At 46.4% G+C, this 24,303-nt stretch overlaps 1 protein-coding gene across 1 annotated transcript in view; it reads left to right on the top strand.

Moving 5' to 3' along the window:
• PRMT7 (protein arginine methyltransferase 7) overlaps window positions 1-24,303 on the top strand; it is a 479,021-nt gene that overhangs the window by 155,417 nt on the left and 299,301 nt on the right. The window contains exons 9-10 of the mRNA XM_086947749.1: window positions 1,863-1,990; window positions 17,749-17,887. Of these exons, the coding sequence (XP_086803875.1) occupies window positions 1,863-1,990; window positions 17,749-17,887 (267 nt within the window). The remainder of the gene's footprint in view (window positions 1-1,862; window positions 1,991-17,748; window positions 17,888-24,303) is intronic.

Genomic DNA, 24,303 nt, shown 5'->3' with positions numbered 1-24,303 from the left:
GTGACGTGAGTACCCATGATATGCAGATCAGCGTTGGCACTGTACAGAAGGAGTAGTCCATTTCACACTGCCAGGTATCTGGCCCGGATAGCGATGGGGTAAATGCTGAAGTCTGTTGCATAGACTGGGAATTCTGCTGGGGACATTTCTGTCGCGAACAAAGAGAACTGGAGATAAAATAAACTAGTGATTATCAACATGGACTTACTCATAGCTAAGTCGAGACAACGTGATCAGCAGGGTCCATCAATAGTAGCCAGAAATGCGTGAAGGTTGGCATTTATTACCTGGTGTTGAATCCAAAGCAGCTCAACATTCCCATCTAGTGGCTGATCGGTGCACATGCGAATGGTTTCTGCATTGGCTATTTCCAAGTTCCAAATGTGTGGCCGCGTAGTTGTGAAAGAGAAAACTGTGAATGTCATTCGCTCATTAAAAACTTTCACCTGACAGAGGAGGCGTGGCACGTGCTTGTTCTGCCTTTCCTTCAAAGAAAGTACTCTTACGGGCTGAGGCATCATGACGGCGTGTTTACATTCTGTGGAGAATACTCTGAAAACGTTATTAGGCATTTTTAGTTATTTGCCATCCCACGAGCAGGTTTGATGGCAGTTTGAAAGTAAAATAAGAAGCGACGAAGAGTTTTTTTTAATGTTGCTTAGTGATGTAGCGTTGTGACACATTTAATGTTTATGTTCAAGTAAAGCAGTAACTCTTTAATGTTACTTATTAGTTTGCATTGTTCAAAAAATGCCAGACATTGTTCTTCCTGGTCTTAATTCGGTTGATACATTTGCTAAGTGGTGTATTTTCATTTCTTAACAGAATTCAGAGCAATGCTAAGCCTAAATAAGCCATACAATGACTACTCCCTCTGTTCCTCGATTTGCTTTCTTTAACTTGAGTCACTTTTCCTGCGACTTCTCACTAACAGAACTGCTTAATCATAAAGTTGATCTTTGTAGCTTTGTTTCCTCAGCTTGTACTCCTTGTCCTGTTCTCGCTGGTAAAAGCATGAGGTGTCCCAGCTAATTTTACACCGAATTGGGGGAAACATTAAATAGTTCTGAAACAACAATCCCACAGATGTAGTTAGACGTGGCAACATATGGACAGTAACCGAGGTTTAGTGTCAGTCTCTGACCTTAAAGTCACGGTCTGGGTCTGATCCAGGGGGAATAACTAAAATATATTTTTACAAATTATGTGCATTTGCAATTTAATCCAAGGAGTTTTACTCCAGATGGCATGGCAGTTTCTGGTCTGATGGTGAAATCTGACCAGACTGCTTTATATTGGTTCATGGGGTGTCCAAGTTGCTCTCTGATGGTGAAATGTATGACCAAACCATTGTGCAATGGTTCACTGTGTGATCAAGCAGCTTCGTGATGTTTTTCTTTGTGACCAGATTGCTGGACGTTGGTTGACGGTGTAATGTGGCAGCTATCTCATGCCCCCGTTTGCAGCAACGCTGCAGTCTCTTTGACATCTCTTATGGGTAGGCTGCTGCTTGATGTTCCACAGTGTGTCTATTGTCTTCTCGACCACTGTATAGTGAAGCTGCTTTTTCAGTGCACTGCGTGTATGTTCAGGACTTATTGTATGTCCATTAAACTGTCTCATGGTACACTGTGTTTCCATGTTGTTCGCCTTCTGTTATATGGTATCAGTGTGGTCAGACAGCTTAATCATGTGGCATGCTTAAGTTCACATTTCTTGGATTTGGCAAATGTAACTTACTTGTAGGCTGGAGGGGCGCATGATGCTTTTTTTACATTTACAGTCTTGTTAGGATGCAGTAAATCAATAGGTCATATACGTTTGTTTTCTGATTGGAGATGTTTGTTTTTGTCCTGTTACAGTGGAGAGACCACTGGATGCAGTGCGTGTACTTCCTCCCAGACGAAGAGTCTGTTGAGCAGGGGGAGTGCGTGAGCCTGACAGTCCACCATGATGACTACTGCCTGTGGTTCAACATCCAGAATAACAGGTAATAACCAATCAGTAAGTAGTTGGTAAGGGCAGCTGAGCGAATGCAATCGACTGCAACACAGTGACAAATTGTTAAAAACAAAACTTTAACAATACATTTTCAACATTGGCAAGTCTTCTATAACAAATTTGTCAGTAAAGAAACTGTATTTTAACCTTAATCCTAATTCATAACATTCTTGTTACCCTAACCCAGCCTTTGACTCTAACTCTTAACTTAATACTAACTCTACAGCTGGACCCAGTACTTTCTCTGTCAGGAGCTGTTCGGGTCCTGGGTCAAGTAGGGTTTACTGGGCTCCAGCTATTTTGGTTTAGAGCTTCTTACCTATGCGGTACCTGGGCATAAACTACTGTTATCCTGAACACCAAGTATATCACCTCAGCACTCGAACCTTAGCAGTAGCCATGTGGTCAGTGCTACAGGAATTTCTTCACAGAAACTCAGGTTTACCTTAAGTGCAGACTCGCTATCGAATGTGTAAGCATCTTCCCTGCTTTGTTTTCCATAGATCAGTCAGATCTTCTGGAGGATTGGACTACATTAATGTAATTGCGACTTCTTTTGAGTATTCTTGCGCGTTTGGCACTCATCTGTTAATGTCTAATGTGCCTTTTAACTTTATCACTGATTTTGCCGCTGTTGAAATGTACTGAGGTTCGTCTTGCTTCTTTGTTACTAGATCTGCCACTTCTGAAAACTTCTCTTATTGTTTTGAATCCAATTTTTATTCTGTCTCTCAACTACTTTTAGCCATGCACACGTATTCCTTCATACTCTAAGATGGCCACGGTTTTGGCAACTACGAGTCTCTTTCATTCTCTCTATCTCTGGTCACCTGACCCACTTCTTCCAATAGGAAGTTCCCATAAATAATGTCCCCTCCTGGTTCACTCAGTGCTGCGACCCTCAACAACCATGTTGTGACAGACTGAAGACCAGATACAGTAAGCGCCCTTGCTTTGCACACTTGTCTCCTTTATCACAGGTGACGCTCCAATATCCTTATTCATTCCTTCACTTCTTCCTTTTAGCATTGGCCCGTAACTCGAATCGAGACCGCAATACTGGATTGTTTGGCATTGCTATATGTTCACATTGGAACTCCCCTAACCGGTAAGAGCGTTTGCCGTACACGCCGCTGTCCCTTCCCACCTTCTCATCCCTTATCCTTAACCACTCCCTTGCTCCTTCCTTTCAGCAATGGCCCAGGAACTCAGCTCGAGACCCAGAAAGCGGGTTGCTTCATATTGGAATATGTTCACACTGGAACTCCGTTAAGCGCGTTCACTTTGCACGCTGCGGTTTTCATCTACATTGCCACCCCACCAATACACCTCCTTCTATTTTCCGCCCACTGCAGGTCTCTGCTTCCCAGTGCGAACTCCCTCGCACCAATACTAAGACCATCATTTCTAAAGGTCCCAGCCGGTGGTCTTCTGTCTTGCTTCCTAAGACAGTCTGGCAATTTGCCTAGGGTGAGCCGACCTCATGACCACTATCCTCCTCTTACCTCTCAGGTCCTCCATGCAATACCTTAGACATGCGTTATGAAATAACAACGCATTCTTAACTTTCAGCATTTCTGTAGTTTCCTTGTATTTGCCACTTACCACACAGCTACAAGCAGTTATTTTCACTCCTTCAACACCTTCGCCAGATCTCACCTCCATATTGATCGTCAGCACTCTTTCTCCATTTATCTATCTCTTCGCATCACCTTTTTTAGAAATTGTCACTGTACGTTAATTTCACCTGCCTGTTTCTACGATCTGAAAGAAACAGGTTAGTATTAGATTCCTTACCTTAGAATATCCCCAGGCGTCAGACTGGATCCGGAAATTTTTGCGTAGTCGGTAGGCGTCGTCCGCGGCTCCGCGTCCGTCGTTGGTGTCGTGGGAGCCGTGATGACGTCGTCGGAGTACTTAGACGCCGCCGCCGCGCGCTGACGTCAGTTCTTTTTTTTTCCGCGCCAGCAGCGCAGATCCGGAAAAAGTGGTACCTTAGTCAATTTTTGACTAAACTTTTTTACGATCCCTTTTGATCATTTTCGAAGTCTTCGACTCCGAACGGTGCCGGTAGGGATGCCAGGATTTAAACCCTGTGAGGTCTGCAACCGACTGATGCCGGTAACTGACCCTCACCGCCGGTGCCTTCACTGTCTCGGCGTCTACCACGACGACAAGGCCTTCCCCGACTGCCGAGCCCAGACATCGAAAGCTAGGCGGGAGCGGTCCTGCAAGCGGCTCGAGCGCCTGCAGTCGGCCCCGCGCCGCGAGAGGTCCCGGTCCGGATGGAGGTCGAGGGACCGGTCGCGGGGTCGGAGCCATCATAGCTCCGGGAGTCACCATCACTCTTCAGGCTCGAAGTAGTCAGGTAAGCACAAGAAGTCGAAGAGACGTCATCGCTCTTCCGACTCCCCCCAACGCTCGCACGACGCGGCCGGGGGTTCGGGTGACACTGCCCACGCGGCTCCGTCGGAGTCGCTGGCGTCGCGGCCTGCCCCATACCCTTTGATCCCTGGGCAGCAAGCGACGCCGGAGGAGATCGAGCGCTTCCTCATGGCCATGAGGTCCCTCTCTCCTCCGACGGGCTCCGCTGCGCCTTCGGGCCCAGCATACCCGTCTGGGGGCCCTAGCGGGTCGGGTGCTTCGGCCCCGACGCCAGTGGGTGCTTTGGCCCCGACGCCACTGACGCCTTCGTGCCCGGCGTCGCAGGGCACCGCTGGATCCGCTTCCGGATCCGGGTCGTCGCCGGTTGACCTGACGACCTCACCGGCGCCGGTCCCTAGGGTGTCACCTAGGGCGACGCCGTCCCTGATGCTTCCCTCAATCCGCTCTCGACGCCGCTTGGAGAGTTCTACTTCATCGAACCGGCCCCATCCTTTGACAACCCTAATTATCAGGAAATGGGTGATGAGGAGTATTGGGAGGGGTCTGAGGACCCTCTGACACGTGATTGTCAGTCCCAGCAGGACTGGACAGGTGAACTTGGGGATGCCAGTGGTCTGGACACTTCGCCAGACACTGGTTTTGTCTCTCCCCCACTGTGGCTACTGAGGAGGGGGCAACCTACAGAGTGGCTACTCCCTCCCCTTCGAGACGACCCCTCCAGCCATGCCACCGCAATACCACCGCATGACGGGGGATCACTTGCGACTTCTGCAGGAGGAAGTTACGGCCCTCTTGGCCAAGGGGGCCATCGAGCGCGTTCCTGGGTCAGAAGTAGGGTGTTGCTACTCCCACTACTTTCTGGTACCCAAGAAGGGCAAAGGGGGCCTACACCCTATCTTGGATCTACGGAACGTCAACGGCTTCCTCCGGAAGGAGAAGTTCAAAATGCTGACACTGGCTCAGGTTTTAGCTGCCCTGGACCGCCCTGCCGGCCCACTGGCGCTACCTGCGGTTCACGGTAGGCCACAAGCACTTTCAGTTTACCGTGCTCCCCTTCGGCCTTACCACTGCCCCACGGGTGTTTCACGAAGGTGATGGCGGTGGTCGCAGCTCATCTGCGCAGGTTAGGGGTTTTAGTCTTCCCCCTACCTTGACGACTGGTTGTTGAAGGCGGGCTCGCCCCGTAAAGTCGTCAGCCACCTCCAGACGACGGCAGACCTCCTGCACCAACTGGGGTTCTCCATCAATGTGCCGAAGTCACACCTGTGCCCCTCCCAGAAGCTCCTCTTCATCAGAGCGGTTCTCGACTCGGCGCAGTTCCGGGTTTATCCTCCCAAACAGCGGGTTCGGGATATTCAGGTTCTGATTCCAATCTTTCAGCCTTTATCCAGAGTCTCGGGCAGGTTGACGCTGCGGCTTCTGGGGCTGATGGCCTCCTGCATCCTTCTGGTGCATCACGCCCGATGGCGGGTGCGGGCTCTGCAGTGGGACCTGAAGTTTCAGTGGGCCCTGCATCAGGGCAACCTGTCCGACCATGTCCTAATCTTGGAGGGCACTGCGAGACAGCTGCAGTGGTGGCTCACGGACTGCGTTTGGGTCAGCGGCAGATCCCTCTCCCTTCCCCAACCGTAGCACGTAGTTGTGACGGACGCGTCCCTCCAGGGCTGGGGAGGCCACATGGGAGAGGCGGAGATCAGAGGCCTCTGGTCACCGGCGGAGTCCCGGCTCCATAACAACCTTTTGGAGCTGCGGGCGATTCGTCTTGCACTGAAGGCATTCCTCCCCTCTGTCCGGGGGAGTGTAGCGCTGGTGTTTACGACAACACCACTGCCATGTGATACTGCAACAAACAGGGCGGGGTGGGGTCGTGGAACCTCTGCCAGGAGACTCTGTGCCTCTGGCAGTGGCTGGTACATCATGGCACGACCCTGGTGGTTCAACACCTGGCAGGTTCTCTGAACAACAGGGCGGACAAACTCAGATGACGGTGCATGATGGATCACGAATGGCGTCTGAACTCGGACGTGGCGCAAGGCCTCTTTCAGCAGTGGGGAGAGCCTTGGTTAGATCTATTCGCCACCGAAGAGAACGCGCAATGTCATCAGTTCTGCGCGTTGGAATTTCCAAGGCGGCACTTGCTCGGAGACACTTTAAGTCGTGAGTGGAGTTGCTGTCTGTTGTACGCCTTTCCGCCTATACCATTTCTGCCCAGAGTGCTGAAGAAAATCAAACGGGACCGGGCCCAAGTCTTCCTTGTGGCTCCGGACTGGGCACGAAGGTACTGGTATCCCGAGCTACTCAGTATGTCAGTATATCCCCCGGTTCGTCTGCCTCTTCAGGAGGACCTTCTGTCGCAGCAGCAGGGGACGGTCCTCCACCCGAACCTGTCCAGTCTCCACCTCCATGCTTGGAGATTGAGCGGCAACAGTTGAGGCCATTTGTCTTGCCTCCTGAAGTCTGTAATGTTATTCTGGCAGCCAGGCGTCCTTCCACAAAGTCGGTATACGCCTGAAGGTGGAACAAATTTGTGGCATGGTGCACAGCAAAGACTGTGGATCTTCTCTCTGTCCCTCTTTCTGAGGTTCTTCTCTTCCTTCTTTCTCTTGCCCAGCAGGTATCTGCTCTGGGCACTATCCAGGGCTACTTTTCTGCCCTTTCAGCCTTTCTAAGGCTGCCTGATCAACCATCTTTGTTCAAGTCCCCTATTGTAACTCGTTTTCTGAAAGGCATCACGCACATGTTTCCCCCTGTTCAGTTTGTGATGCCTCAGTGTGACTTGAACCTTGTTCTTACCTATCTGATGTGCGCTCCCTTTGAGCCACTTCACAACTGTCCTCTCTGCCTTCTTACTCTGAAGACTGCTTTCCTGGTTGCCATCACCTCTGCCAGGAGAGTGAGTGAGCTCCAGGCTCTTTCATCCAAACCTCCTTTCCTTTCTGTCCATCCGGACAAGGTTGTTGTAACCAGGTGACTGGTAATCAGGGAAGCAACAAGGAAATGGACTGGTGGTCTTTCAATGATGAAGAATTACTTAATCCTTCCTCACAGGACGAGCACTGTTCGTGGCGAATAACTTCAGACGAAATGCAAGCAGGCCCCTTTAACTGGCAGAATGACACGGACGTAAGTACAGCCCACCGTGACGTTTCCTTCCTCGCATTGGATAAGAAGCCGGAACATCAGGAGTTGGCGTGTGACGTCACCGGACTTGGAGTGTGTCGAGGAGAGGAAGACGGAGAAGAGGAGAACGCCAAGCCAGGACGAGAAGCAGACGAAGCTGGGGAAGGCGAAGCGCTGCTTGCCGAAGAAGACGAGCCAGGAGGCCAACGAGACCGCGCTGCGCCGTTCCACACTCCCGAGGGAGGAGTGTGCCTCCGACAGGTACGGGACAGGTTCTCGAGCTGGGTGGGACGGCGGGGATATCTACCCGCAGTAAAAAGACCCTCTACCTCCTAGATGTCCTGCACACCCCCTACCCTGTAAACTACCTTCCCTCACGTCTATGCACTATTTTGCGTTAAAGCCTGAACACGAGAAGGTGTCCCTCACTCCCTGGTACCCCTGAAGTAAAAATTAGAGGACGAGAAAGTAATCGATCCTTTTCTTTTGTTTTATTTGTCTCCCGGAAACCCTGCGAGAGAGGCCCCTTGGGGAGAAGCGCCATCCAGACCAAGACAGTCCTGGAAGATAGAATTCAGACCAGCCGGCACCACGGATACTGCCGAGTTTGCTAAAGAGAGACTAACTTTACGTAAAAAGAAGTTGTATGTAAAAATTAAACCCGCTTTACCCAGACACCGTGTACAGCCCATTCCTGACCCTCCCTTACAGTTGTGTTGCGGACTAGACCCTCTTTCCTGCCCAAGGTTGTCACGGCCTTCCACATCGGGCAGTCTTATCACCTTGCCCACCTTTCCGCCACCGCACCCCTCAAAAGAGGAAGAGCGGCTCCACAGTCTGGACCCAAAATGAGCGCTTTAGTTCTATCTAGATCTCACACGCCAGTTCCGGGTGGATGACCAACTCTTTGTTGGTTACGTAGGCGCTAAGAAGGGACGGGCGGTGCACAAGCGGACCGCCTCTCGGTGGGACGTCTTGTGTATCAAGGCTTGTTACTCCTTGGCGAAGAAGGAGCCTCCTGTTGGGCTGAGGGCCCATTCCACTCGGGCCACGGCGGCTACCACTGCCCTGGGCCGAGGAGTCCCCTTGCAGGACATCTGTCAGGCAGCCTCGTGGGCATCACTGCACACGTTTGCAAGACACTACTGCCTGGACAGCCAAGTCCGGGGGGATGGCTTTTTTGGCTGTTCCGTCCTCCAGGACTTTCTGGTGTGATTATTGGTTCGCAGACCCACCACCGGGGTTGGTATTGCTGGGATATCTTTTCTAAGGTAAGGAATCTAATACCAACCTGTTTCTTTCAGATGAACAAGTTACTTACCTTCGGTAACGATATATCTTTTTGAAACAGTAGTTATTATTAGATTCCTTACCGCCCCACCCATCCTCCCATTCTGCGAACCGATATCTAGGGTTAAGGTCACCCCCTTTCAGGGCCCTAGTTTCAATGGCACCAGTGTTGGTTTTTAACATGGCTCTGCGTTTCTGGAGCGGAAAAGCTGTGTCTAAGAACTGACGTCAGCGCGCGGAGGCGGCGTCTAAGTACTCCGACGACTCATCACGGCGACCCCGACAACGGCCGCAGAAGACGCCTACCAACGCGCAAGGGTTCTGCTACGCATAAATTTCCGGATCCCGTCTGACGCCTTGGGATATTCTAAGGTAAGGAATCGAATACTAACTACTGTTTCTTACAGATATATCGTTACCGAAGGTAAGTAACTTGTTCTACAGGAGCCTCACGCATCGAACCAGAAACCACACTAAATGCAATCTCTCGAGCACTTTTGTTAAACGCCGAATTCCCCTTGTCTGAAAATTAACTCCAATTTCCTTTCTTCTTTTCCTTACTTCGAATTTTTCCATGGTTACAGCAATTAAAGTCATATGTAAACAGGCATGCTTATTATAATGTCCTGAAGATGATCCCAACATTTTCTTAAGGGATCAAAACGCCGTCGACACCATATACGCTTTTTGAAAATGTTCTTATTTTTGTGTAATGGTGTCTCCTGCAAATTCTGTTTGTTCTATAAGAAATGTGTTGAAAACAAACAATTTCCTTTGTCTGAACCCCTGACTTTATATTGTACATCTCTCTTGCTAAAGTTGGATGCAGGCCTGTGTCCCATTTGAACTGCTCCGTGTTTACTTTCTGTAAATATTGAATTGATTGCATATTAAAATATCGGTCCGGCTGGACAGATTTCTGTATTATAGTACTGATTGAGTCTATATTTATTGACTATAACTTATTTTCTGTCTGGGGACCACTGCCTTTAAAAAGAGTCCATAGATCAGTCCCTACAAACTTCCCATAACTGAGTCTTTATATTTGTGATGTTGCTGTAGTCCTCTTTAGTACAGTGCATTAGGCACTCTTGAGAGTTCAATAGTTCCAGATTTTACCTGGATACTGAGGCTTGGATGTAATGAGTGCATATCCAGGTACTTGATTTAGTTGCAGGCGTGAGCCTGTGTTTGTTGCTATTTATCAGAACCTTAGTGCAGTGGTTGGCAGCTGACAGCGCCACGTTAAATCTGCCTAGAAACTCTGCTGTTGTGTGAGCATGTCAAGTGGAGAACTTGCCAGTTGACATTGAGCCCCAGATACTTTGGCACTTGCCAGTGACATGCTCTGGTGGGGATTGGAGATTTGTTTGAAGCTGTTGGTGTTTCAGGCAGTTGCCCAGAACTGTTGTTGTCTTAGGTAATCATCACTCAGTTCCAGGTACTTTGGATCGCTGCCACTTGAGGCGGTAGAACACTCAGCTGAATTATCACAGTAGTGGTCTCACCTCATGCAGAATAAATGGGTGACTTGAAGTTAAATGGAAGAGGCTGGGCTACCCACTGCAAGCTCAGGTCGGCACAAGTTACACTTCCTTTAACTGTCTGATTCAGGTGTCTTGTCCAGTGTTTCTGGACACAGCAGCAGGGGTTATCTTTGGAAGTTTTCCCTTGCAAGAGCCATGCACTCCTTCATTACTCACAGTAGTCCAGCAGCTCCAGGATCACAAGCAAACCCACAACTTCCGATCTGCAAACATACTGGATTCAGGTTGTGTCCTCTCCTCTATAATAGACTGGCTAAACAGCCCTGAAACCCAGGATGTCTTCTGGTACTATGCAATGCACCCCCACCTCCCCTTTAATGAAAGACCTGGAATCCTCTCAGAAAGTTTGGTTTTCAGTTTAATAGTCATTTTCCAGACAGGGGTTATCCAAGGTCTAGAACTGGGGTAGTTAATCCACTTTTGTATTCCAACTCTGTGGAATTGACATAGTTTTTGTTACTGAATTTCTTCGTAGCAAGTAGTAACAAGATGCCTCTTCACCTAGAGCACCCAAAAGGACACATAGTCAAGCTATGCCCAAGCCTGTCAACAACCCTTTTCATAGTAGCACTTTAGAAAGACAAAATTGCAGGCCCACCTGAAAGATTCTGTTTACACTTGAAAAGAACCCACCTGACACTCCTCTCCATACCCACTATCAGCCCTCATGGCAGTGCTTTGAGGGAGTTAATTTGCAGGCCCTCCACCAATTGCTTACCACTGCATTTCGAAAACAGTGTCAACACCCTCACACATTTCATTGTCTGGGGATGTTCCCTCCAATCCAGAAATGCAAGTAAGATATATATATATAATTCCTTGCCCGGGAGGCCAAGCCACAACATCCATCTTGTGCTGTGTTGTTCTATGGGCCTTGCATATTGAATCACACTGGACTGGTCAAGAATGCGCTCACATTTTGCATGGAGCACTATTAACAGCACTTCATAAACACAGCACCTGTGCGCATTCCCTTTGGATGTCAACTCAGGGTCTGGGTACTACATTCAGATTGAACTTTACATGAGTAGGGCCAGGAGGCAGTTCGCTCTTCCTAAAAAAGGTTGTTTGTGACCATTATTTAAAAAAATATGGTACACTGTCACCACCACTGTCACCATCAGTGTGTATGTTCCAGGAAATAGACAGACATGTTGTGTCAGTGTACTTTTAGTGTGCTACTCCAAACCACAGATCCAGGCACAAAGACTTACAACTTACCGGGTAACCTAGGCAACAGTGAGCACGCATGATGTGCGCAGCAGGTGAAAATAAAAATGTCAGCATACCAGATATCATGCCGATGGGTTACACAGAGGACATTCCTGTCACAACAGTCTCTGTTAGGAACACTTAGAATTTTGACTAACCTTATCCATTTATTTTTATGCTATTTACACAGATCACTTTTAATGCTATTTTTATTTTCATTGTAGTTGACGGAAAATAGTAGTTATTATAACTTCTTAGCAGTACCTTCATATTAGTATTTCTTCGGAAATGTTTCTTCACTGTGACAAAATCTTATGAGTCGAAATCTTCCACCAGCACCCCTGCTTACTACCTAATTACTGACATTGTTAAAGCCCATATGTCCTGTTTCTGAAGAAAAGATGCCCAGTTGGTAAAGTGAGAGCCAATTTAACTCTCTAAATTCATTAGTACCTCCAAAATGAATATGAATTCAAATGAATAAGCGGTACTCTACTGCCTGTTTCGAGTCACAGCTTGTTTATTAATTTATTAGTGGGTTCTCAAAGTGAAAATGAGGTCTCCCATAAGGTGTTGAAGTGCTTTTCATGATTTTCGGAGCACACCTTATATGGCTCAAATTTGTAAGTACACAGTATGATACAGGGTATTTGAAGGCACTTCTTTGAAATGATATGTTCCTATCAGTAGTATCATTAGCAGTATGTTTTTTTTTAGTTTTTTGTTTTAATTGCAACTACTTCAGGTGAAGAGGACTTCAAAGTAAAAATATATCTCCTCCTTCATGTGAACTATTAGCTACTTCATAGTTTATACCAAAAATTTCAAAGTATTAAAATATTTTTTTACCTGCTTAAAATGCTATGCTTCTCCCTGAGCATTACTTTCTTTCTCCATATGGAATCATCTTGCACTCAACTTTCATTTGAAGGAATTAAGTATTTCTAGGTTTAGGTGTAGAGTCCCATATGCAAGCTCCCAGTTTTTAAAACATGCTATATGGTTGTTTGGATCAGGGATAAATCAGCACATTAATTTGCTCATACTGGAATGTTTTCATCCACCAAATCATTTATCATATATTGTATACTTTGACAGTTGATGGCCATTCAGAAAAATAATAGCTCACTCTGGTCGTGTTACGTTATGTAGAAGAGCCTCCATTAAACATTTCAGCTAGCACATTTATTGTGGAATGGAGTTCAATACTATCTTAAAATGCATGATGCTTGGGTATAAAAGACCATGCATCATTTTTAATGTATTTTTCCCTATAAATAGAGTAATAAACAGTTCTCTGTAGCCTGATAACAAATTCTGTTTGTTTCGTATTTTGCTGCACAATTTGCCAACCTCAAACACCCGAAATATTGTTGATTTTGTCCTCATGTTTGCTCCATTTTCGTGGGCTAATTTGTAGATTTCATTGGAGCAGGGAAAAGGCTAATAATTGCTGGTGTGTGCTGATAGCAGTTGGATGAAGTTGGTAATTTACCTCGGTCAGAGGTGGCCAAGAGTGCGGAAGACCACCTGGGCAATCCTGTAGAATTCCCTTGAGCTTTTACTTTCTGGCTATCAGAAGCAAGAAGGTTGAAGAAGCCAGTAAGGTTCAACGTTAGAGGCTCTGATACTGCAGTCTAGAGCAGGGATCACCAGCCTTTTCTGTAATTAGAGCTACTTATGTTCCATAAAAAACTTTCTGAGCCTCTAACACAAATTATCAGTGTTACAATAATGATCAGTTCAGACAAGATCTCATTAGTGCCCATTGAATGCTGATTACTAACACTCACCACCTCTGTTCATCATGGAAGATCATCAGCAATAATGTAAAAAAAGATGTATCAATTTCAATTTTGTATGCCTATATGTCATGGCTGTGAAACATGCAATGCCAATAGGGACCTAAGAAAGAACATCAGTGATAAGAATTTCTAGTGCACATAAATTACCCATTAAATATCAGCCCTAAATATATTTTATTCTGCAACATTACCTAATAAGTTCTGAAAGTACACATATTTTACTTTTAAACACAGCCTTTTCAATTTTGGAAATATACCTAATTCATCCAAACAAAGTTTTTCATTAAGTAGTTTAGCTACACTTGGGGAGATAGGTGCAGCTTGCTGGAGAGCTATTAGTAGCTCCGGAGATACTCTTTGGAGAACCCTGGTCTAGAGACTCCGATGTAGCATTGTATCAACTGCACTTATAGGGTAAAGATGAGCACAAGTGTAGAGAGAGGATCAACCATTCAGTCCTGAAGTTACTATGGATATGATGTCGATACTCAGGGATGAAAATCTAGGAAGAAGGACAAGAGAAGCAACTTAAATCTTGTAAACCCTGTAAAGATCTACGCCACAAAGACACAGCTCTTGATCCTCCTCTCTACTACCTGAGGGTCATGGAGCTCTGTTTGAGAGGGTATTGAACCCTAGTCTGAGATTAGCCATCATACGTGAGTCTTAAAGCTCAGTAGTGTTCAATATGTTTCCATTGGAGTTGGTTTGCCTGTTTTTCTGATGCTGTTTTTTTTTTTTACTCTTATTAGTATAAGAAGGCATGTTACATATGTAAAAAAAATAGTAAGCAGATAGGCATTTTTTGTCACTTAATTAATGGTTCCCCAGAGTGTTTACATCACAACATGAGGTTGACAACATTCGATGCGCATTTTCAAATCCCACCAGTGATATCTTCTCCGACTCTCGTGGTTCACAAACCTCCCCCCTGTAAATGTTTCACCTCCCTCATATTTGCATCCATTTGTTCGGGTACCCCCTGGCTTCATAAATGGATTTTTCGGTCACCATACACCAGTCCATATCATTGGCCCAGTCCACTATCTTCGGTGGGCTCTGAGCCCTCCTCAACCGTGTAATATTCCTGTTAGCAACCATAAGTCCCAATGTGACCCATACTTGCTCCCTGCAGTTCAAGTCTGTTGGGTCCCAAATGTTCAACAATGCCAATTTAATGTTACAGTGGATCTGTTGTCCCAGCGCATCCTCCATCTTGAACACCACCCTTTCCCAATACCCCTGGATCACTGCACATTCCCAAAGAGTGTGAATAAAGGTGCCTTCTTGCCCACACTGTCATACACAGCCACTATCCTGAGTGTAACCCATACTAATCAGCAAGGGCCCTGACAAGTAGGATCTATGGAGAAGCTTTAGCTGGACCAGTCGGAGCCAAGAGGAGATGGCCACCTCACGAGGTGAGGCCACTGCCGCCTGCCACTCCTCATCGTCTAAACCCTTTGACATCATGATCCCATTTGTCTCTCAGGCGGGTCAAAGGATCCGCCATATTGTTGATAAGCTTTTTGTAGATAAGGGATATAGCTTTTTCGGGTAGGTCGCCGTCTAGGATCCTATCTTCAAGTGGGGAGGTTTCAGGGAGAGTGCCACCTCTGCGGAGAACTGCGAGCAATGCAGTCCTAATTTGAAGATATCGAAAATATTCAGACTGGGTGAGTTCATAGTCCTGCTGCAGTTGGGTAAAGGGAACCACCTCACCTGATTTCCATAGATCCCCCCACCTTGAAAATGCCTTTGAGGTCCCATTTATTGAAGCCCTTCGAGCGGATCAGTCTACCCAACTGTTCACAGTGCCAAAGTGGCGTGGCTTTTGTGAGTTTACCCTCCCGCCACACATGCACGGCATGCCCGGTCCTGCCTGTCAAGGCAGGCCTCAAAGATCGTGCGTATACCGCACCCTCGAAACCGCCCCACCGGGAGAAGCCACTTGTCGAGCCGAAAGGCCGGGTCATCTTGCGGTCTGTACATGCATTGGTTATTTGCAGCGAGGTGCGAGGCCCAATAGTACCTCTTAAGATCCGGTAGCCCAATGCCCCCATCAAACCATCCTAGCGTAAGTTTGTGTGTTGCGATATGGGGTGGTTTGCCCTCCCACAGCAGTTCCCCGAACAGCGTTGTCAAGTTCCTTGAAGTACGAGGCGGCGACTGGGAATAGGGTGTTCTGCAGTGCATATAAAAGCCTGGGAAGGAACATCATCTTGAATAGGGACTCGTGCCCCAAAAGAGTCAACGGGAGCGACCTCCAGTGTTGGACGTCAGATTTAAGACGCACTTGCGGCTGCAGGAGATTGTCGTTACAGCTAGACAGATCTTTAGAAACCCAGATCCCCAGGTATTTGAAGCCTTCAGCAGTCTCCGCTATGCAATATACGGTCCTTCCAACCTGATGTCCACCTAAGGCCCCTGATGGCGGGGTCTTATCGGATTCAAAACCAAAAATACACTGGGGGTCTATATCGGAGCCTATCGTGCTCCAGAAGTCTTATCGGACCCACATCGCCAAAGGCTCCAGGGCCAAACCAAAGAGAAGCGGCAACAAGGAGCAGCCCTGTCTGGTGCCCCTGCCGAGCAGAAAAACGGGGGATTTCCTATTGTTGATAATGACTTGTACGAGTGGTTGGTGGTACAGAAGTCACACCCAGTTGATAAACTCTGGCCCTAAGCCAATTTGTGGAGCACAGCGAACATGTAGGGCCATTCGATAGTGTCAAATGCTGGCTGAGGCAGCATCCAAGGATACCACAACAGCATCTTCTCTGATTGTATCCGCCCGGCACAGCACACCAAAGAGCCTGCGCAGGTTGAGAGAGGTGTTTCTCGCAGGCATAAACACCGATTCATCCGGATAGACCTAGCGGGTTAGGACCCGGAGCACACAAGTGGCAAGGACCTTCGCCAGAATTTTCGCTTCACAGTTGAGCAATGAAATGGACCTATAGGACGAACACTTGTTAGCTGGCTTGCCCGCTTTATGAATGACAACAATGTTAGCCAATCTTTGATCCTCAGGAAGGACACCCTCTTTTTTGCTTTCTCAGTACATTTCGGTGAGAAAGGGCGCAGTCGTGCTTGCCATAAGTTTGAACAATTCTATAGGGATCCCATTGGGGTCCGAATCTTTCCCCCCGCGCAGGTGGTGTATGGCTTTTTCAACTTCCGCCACTGTAATATCAAGATCGAGATTGGAGCACTCCTCCTTAGTGAGGAATGGCATTGTGATATCGCATAGGAGAGAGGAAGCCTCCTCCTCCGTGTGTGTCCTGTGGTATGTGTAAAGCGACTGATAGTACTGGGCAAATGCCTCCACGATTTCTCGTGGTGCGGAAAGCACCCACGTCGTAGATTCTGCTGAGTGTGGCCCTGTAGTGTGCCTTAGCAGCTTCCATAGCTAGTTCGGAGAACTCCTTAATTTTTATACGCAGCTTCTGGCGCACCTCCACCGAGTTTTGCATTGATGCTGTTTTTCATTGTTGTCAAGTACACAACCATGCCAGTATATGTCTGCTCGTCATAAGAATGCTCTGCTACGGACAGACACCCTTACTCCTATGTTTCAGGAGACTATTCCTTTGCACATCATCAGATCACTCCTTGACGTATGTATAAGCCACTTCGCTATAGAGAGTCTGATGGTCATCTTGTTGCACCCCTATAGTCTCTGGACAGTGCCTGTAGTGTGTGTTTCTGAAGTTGAATGTGTGTTGTTACACCGAGTCCCGAGGCATCATAGGAAGGTGACTCTTTACTGGCAGCATTCTAAAGCAATCTCAGCTTCACGTTGTCTTAAAACTTTTTTATCTTTTTTAAACCCATTATAAAATGTGGCACATACAATAGATCTGAAAAGTAATACTTTGCTATAGTGAATTATACCCGTCTAGGATTTCAAGAGCGTTCTAGGAGCTCTCAAATCCATCTCCCCACTTGCTTCTGGAGCTGTCCATACTGGACGTTCATTTCTGTCTTCTTACACAAACCTCTACTCAAAGTGAATTTTATGTCTAAGGAATAGTTTCTGTTTACTACTCATAGCCTAATCCATGACAGTTAATTTCTGACCGCAAGGTTTGTCCTAACTCCTTTCTATCAAGTATCTCTGCCAAGGTCTCTTGTGGAGCACTGCATTTGCGCTTTTAGAATAAAAAGGCTGTATCTTTGGGATATTATGTCAAATAGAGCCAGATTTTAAAGTGTGTTTTAGAGATAATTGTGCATGATAATGATTAATCCCCTTTTCAGCCCACACCACATTCAGAACCGTAATGAGAGACCAGTATAATCGCATTTTTCATAAGACCTCCCTGTTCGCTTACTGTAAAGTGTGATATGCTGCAGAGTTTGACTGACTCCATGTTGTCCTCTAGAAATGAAGAAGGTGCCAAGGATGTAAGTCTGGAGCGCCCAATCTGCAGGTGTGAGGCCCACATGCTGTGGAACCGACCACGATTTGGTGAGCTGAATGACCAGCAGCGGATGGACCAGTACATACAGGCCCTAAAGAAGGTGAGGTTCCACCAGTTGTCTGCAGGAAGAGACTGTCTAAAAGATAACTTGGACTAGTAGAGGATTGGTAGAGCAGTTCAGCATATTTTTGTCATTAGTAGTAATGTAGTGAAACTGAAATGTTATGCGTGAGGTTGGTCTGTGTTTCACTGAAATATGGCCCGAGTAATTCCCAGCGACTGCAATTCTGAGAATAATCCAGGCATTTCACCTACAGCTTTTTAGTTTTTCGAAATTGAGACACACTCGAAGTGCGATGGGTATGCGAAGATGTAGATCCTCTGCTTATATTATCTTATGTTAATTTAACTTACACGTGTGAATCACCCATGGAGTGTTATTTCACTGCGCAGCTCAGAGTCCTAGGCAATAAACAGAACTTGCATACTGTGCTTTTGGACAACGTGTGCCAGACTTACTAGGCTAAAAAGGCTGAAACCAGACTGGGGTTTCATGTGCTTTTGTCTCAAGTAGTCTTCTATGACTTTGGAATAGACTGTCCTATTGAAGCAGCACCAAGACTTGTTTGTATATGGCAGGCCACTGTCCCCATATTGGGGAAATAAATGACTGACTGGAATGCAGCCCGAGTATTTTCCACTAGCTGAAATTAATTCAAGCATCCATGATCACCTTTTTTTTACTTTTTATTCGTTTGGCATATGTCAAATATGTAACGCCCCTTCCCCACAACTAGATGCACTGTGGCATAAGATTCAGATCAGACACTACTGCACTTCTACCGTTTGGGCACTATGTACTTCACTGGGCTTCGTTTGAGCCTGACTTCATCTCCCTTCCAGTCTGCTGCATCGTCTGTGCCTGTGCATAATACAGGAACTTTCCAAGGCCTGTGAAGCATCAAAGGCTCCTGAAGAAATATCCCTTGGAGTGAAAGAGTCACTCTTCTGTATACGCAGGCACCGTATCTAAGTCGACCGGTCGGTCAGACTCCGTGGGCTCTGTAACACAGGTGGTAGTTTTCCATAGCTCCTGAGGCCTGCCCTGCCCTCTCACCAAGTTTGAGGCCAGTTTCTCTCGTGGGGGTTGCAATAACCAAACCCCTGTGACTGCGTCCAACTTGCAGTTGCAAAGGCTTGTTGGCTTCTTTGCAAGAAGATCTTCGATTTCCAAGTAGCCCAAACCTCGAGATCCTCCAGTGACCAGGATCTTCAGCTATACTGCATTGTGTGCATCGGGCCTGCATCTTTTGGTGAGCTGCTTGAGGTCTTCTCGCAACTCCTGTGCCCAAGGCCTGTGGGTCCACTTGAGGGTCACATTTGTTTCTTTTGGACTCCCCTGATTGCTCGGGGCCTGCCCTGACTCCTCTGCTTGTGGTGGGTCCCCTGGAACTTGCTGGTCCCGACCTTGTTCCTTCTTTGATTCCTGCTTTGCTTGCCTTTGCCAAGACTTGTTAGTGCTCCCGCCGGACACCTTATCTTCAGCACTCTGCATCCTTCGTGGGACAGCCTATGCATGGCTCCTGGTCCTCCTCAGCATCGCCTGGTCCAGTCAAGGTCATCGTCATCCATCCCTCAGCATCCCGCATCGGAGAGCCTTTGTCTTCTAAGTCTCCTGGTCACTCCCAAGTGACATAGACTCTGTCCCCCTGCTTGCAGGTACCTCTCATCCCGAATCTATCCATAGATTCCACCAGACACTTTCTCCTCTCCCAGCAGTGGCACTTTTATGAAGTCCTCCATTGAGTTCGACAGCAGTTTCCGATATCACTTCACACGTATGCACCCAGCTTCCCTGGTGTAGGTATCGTGGGTACTAAGCTAACCACGGGTGGGGTTGCTCTCTAACCTTTTGTCTTCCACAGCGTTTCTTCAGGGTCCACTGAGAAGGGTCCTTAATCTTTAAAAATCCAACTGCGACTTGTACATAGAATTGTACGGAGCACGCAGTCGTGTTTACACACTGCACATGCTGTCCGTGGGGTCCCTATCTACTCACTTTGGGTGGTTCCTTGAGGTCTCAGCACTCTAGGTCCTCTCGACCCTGTCTTGATCCAAGTCATGGTTCTAATATCACTTTATTAGTATATGGTTTGGTCCCCACCTGGGGCCACTGTGTATTTCGTGCTATTTACTGTGTTTATTTTTGCTAAAGTATTCTGTACATTGTGTTTATCTCCGTGTTAGAGATATTGGAACGTACTAGAGAGTATTATAAAATAAGTACATATTTTTATAAATACTTGGTGTGATTCTTTTTCACTTAGTCTATACTATAAGATTGCATTCTGGTAAAACAAGCTGCTTTACACTCCTGGACCGAGCCTGAAGGCTGCTCTCCACAGCTACCACTTGGAGAGCTTTCTAATGTTGTCTAAGACCTCTTAAATCACCATAAGGGTTGTCTGGACTTGTGCAAGGTGCCCATTTACATTAGTGGACATCATATACCAGGCCAGCTTCTCACAGCATGGCATTTAGGACAAGTTGTGGGTTGTAATTGGAAATTGTTATGCAACCTCACCGGAGTCATATAGGTCCGTGTAGTACATAAAAATGTGTCTGTTGAAACCGGGGTTTGCTGGCTATTGTATTTACTAGCACAAATACGGCTTCCTGTTCCTTATCCTGTAGGGACTCCATTAGGTCATCCTCCCACCGCAGATGAGCCCCCATGGTTTTTTTCTGTCCTCCTTTAATGCTTTATAAAAATCTAGAAACAATATGACTGCCCCTACCGCACACTATCAACGTCTTCAGTGTAAGATGGGGGTGTCTGAGAACACCGTCCAGATCTCTCAGGCCACGCTGCTCAGTTATAGAAATTTGTCCCAAAGGTCTCATGCGCCGCCTCAAATGTTAGAAATAAGTCTGATAGTTATAGATTACCTAGCATGATACAGCCCCCTTTTGGCACAGTGCCAGGGACAGTCTCTGGGTCTCAGAATGGCTTAAGCCAATCCAATGCCGCTCAGCCCATTACCGAGACTGGTAGTTTCTTCCAAAATGTACTGACCACCCGCTAGGCCTTTGAGCACCCTGCTCATATTATAGATGTATTGTCACTCAGGTGTGTGCATCATCTGTATTCGCAAGTATCCGAATTTGTCAGTTTCCCACTGTAGTCCCACATTTGGCAGTGCTTCTCATATCACTCTGGCATATGCCTCCAGGTTGAATAGAACTGTCTTGCGTTCATTGAGCTGCAGCCCAGACAGGCTCCCAAAGCAACGTAGCTCAGTCATTACAACTAGAAACGCTTCCACCAGGCGAGATAGGCATATTAATGTATCATCTGCATACATTGATACTACATGGGTATAGATCCCCACTGGATCCCCCCATTATTTCATGCTGGTATGGAGTTTGAGAGCCTTTGGTTCCACCGCAAAGGCAAATAACAGTGGGGAAATGGAGCAACGCAGTCTTCTACCCCTGTTTATGACCTTTTGTTCTGAAATATGCTTGCCTGATCGCAATCTTGCAGCTGGATCTGTGTATAGCAGTTTGATCCACCCTCTGCACTGATGGTCAAATCCAATGTGTCATAACACTGCTTGCATGTAATTCCAGTCTAAGGCGTTCAAAGCTTTATCAACATCCAGGGCCACCAATGCTGCCTCCAGGTCTGTGTCCGTCACCATGTCCATGATGTGGTGAAGTCTGCTGAGTTTCATTTGCATACTGTGGCCAGGGATATAGCCACACTGGTCTGGATGGACCAGTGAACTCCTCACAGGGGCAGTCTGTTCTTTGATAGCACCTTGACATCAGCATTTAACATCTAGAGAGGTCTATATGACCTTAGGTCTCCCAGGTTTCTTTCTATTTTAGTGTCATCAGGTCCAGGACCTCCTTCACCTGGGGGTCTATCTTTGTTATGTGCCTCATCGAATACTTCCATCAATTTATCCGTAAGGTCAGCCTGAAAGTAGCAGTAAAACTCCGGTGGGAGACCATCTAGTCCTGGTGTCCTACCCAACAGCAGATCCTCTAGGGCTGCCTGGATATCCTCTCTGGTGAGCTGCGGGTCTTGCTCTTCTACTTCAAACAAATAGAGAGTCAGGGTATAGACGATCACTCTTGTACCCCTTGGATCAATAGTCATATAACAACAAAAGAGTGATGTACAGAAAAATATCAATAAATTCCTACCATTTCACCTCCAAAGGAGATCAAATGAGGAACACAGAACAAAAACCACATACTGAGTGAAAAAGAAACAAATTCTTTAAAAAGAACCCTCACTCACCAACCTGGTTGGTGACATGCTTCATCATTGGGTTCCCACTGAAGGGACCGAATGTCCCCCCAGTGTGCTACTACGCCTGTTTACAGCGGAGCTGGTTCTTTAATGTGTGATAACAGTGAAAAACCAATAAAGTGTTGAACGTGTGTGAAATTTAAAAATGCCTAGCTGTGACTTCCAATCACTTTATTAAGAGTCCAACCGGCATGGGTTAAAAACAGGTGAGATGGGACTTAGCTGAGTTTTATAATTGAAAACCCCGGTCCTCAAAAAAGATGGTCAACATGTTTCTGCTAATGAGCTAGATTCGCTTAGCATTATCAGGACCTTGATGTTGATCCTCCGGTGTTATGCGCGCGCTAAGGCGCACCCAGCCGTGAGGATATTGGTGTGAAAATATAAAAAGTGGTGATTTACTCACGGATCTTCCCGTGTGGGCACAACCAGTAATTTTATGGGGCCTGCTATCTGTAACAAGAAAAACAAAATAGTGAAGCAAAGGACACATTGCCATATCATTTGTACAAAGAAAAAAGGATATTACTGCATAGTAACACAAATTACTGTCCTTCACCAACATTCACCCATTATGTGGCATAACATCCTGGAATTACGGTCAATAGTTTCAAAGACCAAATGTTGACCCAGCTACATAACAACCTCTTAGTGCCAAGTCACTCTGAATCTCTATTATTATTAAGGAGCAAGTTTATAGCAACGTGAATGTCGCATTTGTACCATCAGGCTGAGTGAATAAATATACTCAGGAAAACACCCATGCCTGAGCCAATATAATTATAGTATCAGCTGATCATTCTCCTTATTTTCAAAAAAACTTTTTAGACGGAGTTTCCGAAAAAACTCACTAAGTTCATATTGTAATTTGAACCGGTCAAAGCGAGGTATAAAACCCAGACCTTTCTCCAGGACTGCTTTTTCTGCTGGACTCAAAATGTATGAGGACAGATTCGTCACTAGGCTCTCATATTGCTTGGGCCTGCTCTCTGCTCCGCCGTCTTTCTCCTCGTATTGTCCCCTACTGTTTCCGGTTGTTCCCAGTGGACCTGGTTGGGTCCCTTTTGTTTCCCCCTGCCTCCTCGGCCCCTGCCTAAAAAAGGCTGTAGATACATGTTCTGATGGAAATGAGGGTGCGGGGCAAAAGCTGGGTTCCATCCCATCATTGGGGGAAAGGGAACACTATATCCATCGAATAGGGCATAGGAAAGTGTGAATCCTGTATCGCTTGGTATAATTGTTCAAAGCCGTGAACATTCCATGTCAGAAATATGACGCTCATGTACTAATTAACATCCTTGTGAGAGGGGTCCTTGTAGCATTCTCGGGCATTCGGCAGGTAAAATGACTGGGTGCGGGGCACAGTTCCCCCTCTTACTGCTGTGTACAGTCCAAAGCCATCTCTTCCGTGCTTCGTTATTTTAATGCAAATATATTTAGCGCTAGCTGACAGTGATGATGCCAACAGTCTGAACACAAACTGTTCTAAACCTCTTCCCAACCCTCCACCACCTGGGAATACACCTATGGAATGGTTAAACTTGTGTCTCTTCATGTCTTCCTCCCACAGTTCCCCTTTGAGGAATGTTAAAACATAAACAAAAAAGCAAAAAAAATAGGAGAAATTTAAACTGACTTATGCGGGAGAGGGGGTGCTGCGACTGGGTGACGTCGCCCCCTATTGTAGGAGAAACCACAATTTCCGGCGCGCACCCCCCAGCTGTGTGCAATAGAAGTACTGTCTCAGTAAGTCTTAATATATATTTAGCAGGAAAAAAACAAGGGCAAGGGAAACCAGCTTTTGTAATGCAATAGGTCTCACATTAAGAAAGTTTGAGCTATTGGTATTGCAAATGACAAATTTTGTATTTTTGTTGGTTTTGAAAATCGATAAATTAATAGCTTTGCCATTTACAATTCCAATAGTTTTAACTTTCGCAAATGTGACACCTATAGCATTTGTAATGCAATATGTGTTGTATTTACGTGACTTAGATGTATTGATAGTACAAATAACAATGGCTTTTAATTTTTTTACTTAAATAAAAGTTATTGTAATTTATAATGGCAATAGCTTAAACTTTTGTAAATAACTTTTGTGAAGATTATGTTCAGTGTATTTTATTGTGACGAAAATCCAAGAACAGAAGTGAAATATTAACATCTTTTTGTGACATTTGTAATAAAGCTTG

The sequence above is a fragment of the Lissotriton vulgaris genome, chromosome 12, assembly GCF_964263255.1.
Source record: "Lissotriton vulgaris chromosome 12, aLisVul1.2, whole genome shotgun sequence".
NCBI classification, from domain to species: domain Eukaryota; kingdom Metazoa; phylum Chordata; class Amphibia; order Caudata; family Salamandridae; genus Lissotriton; species Lissotriton vulgaris.
This window is presented reverse-complemented; position numbering and strand designations above follow the sequence as displayed.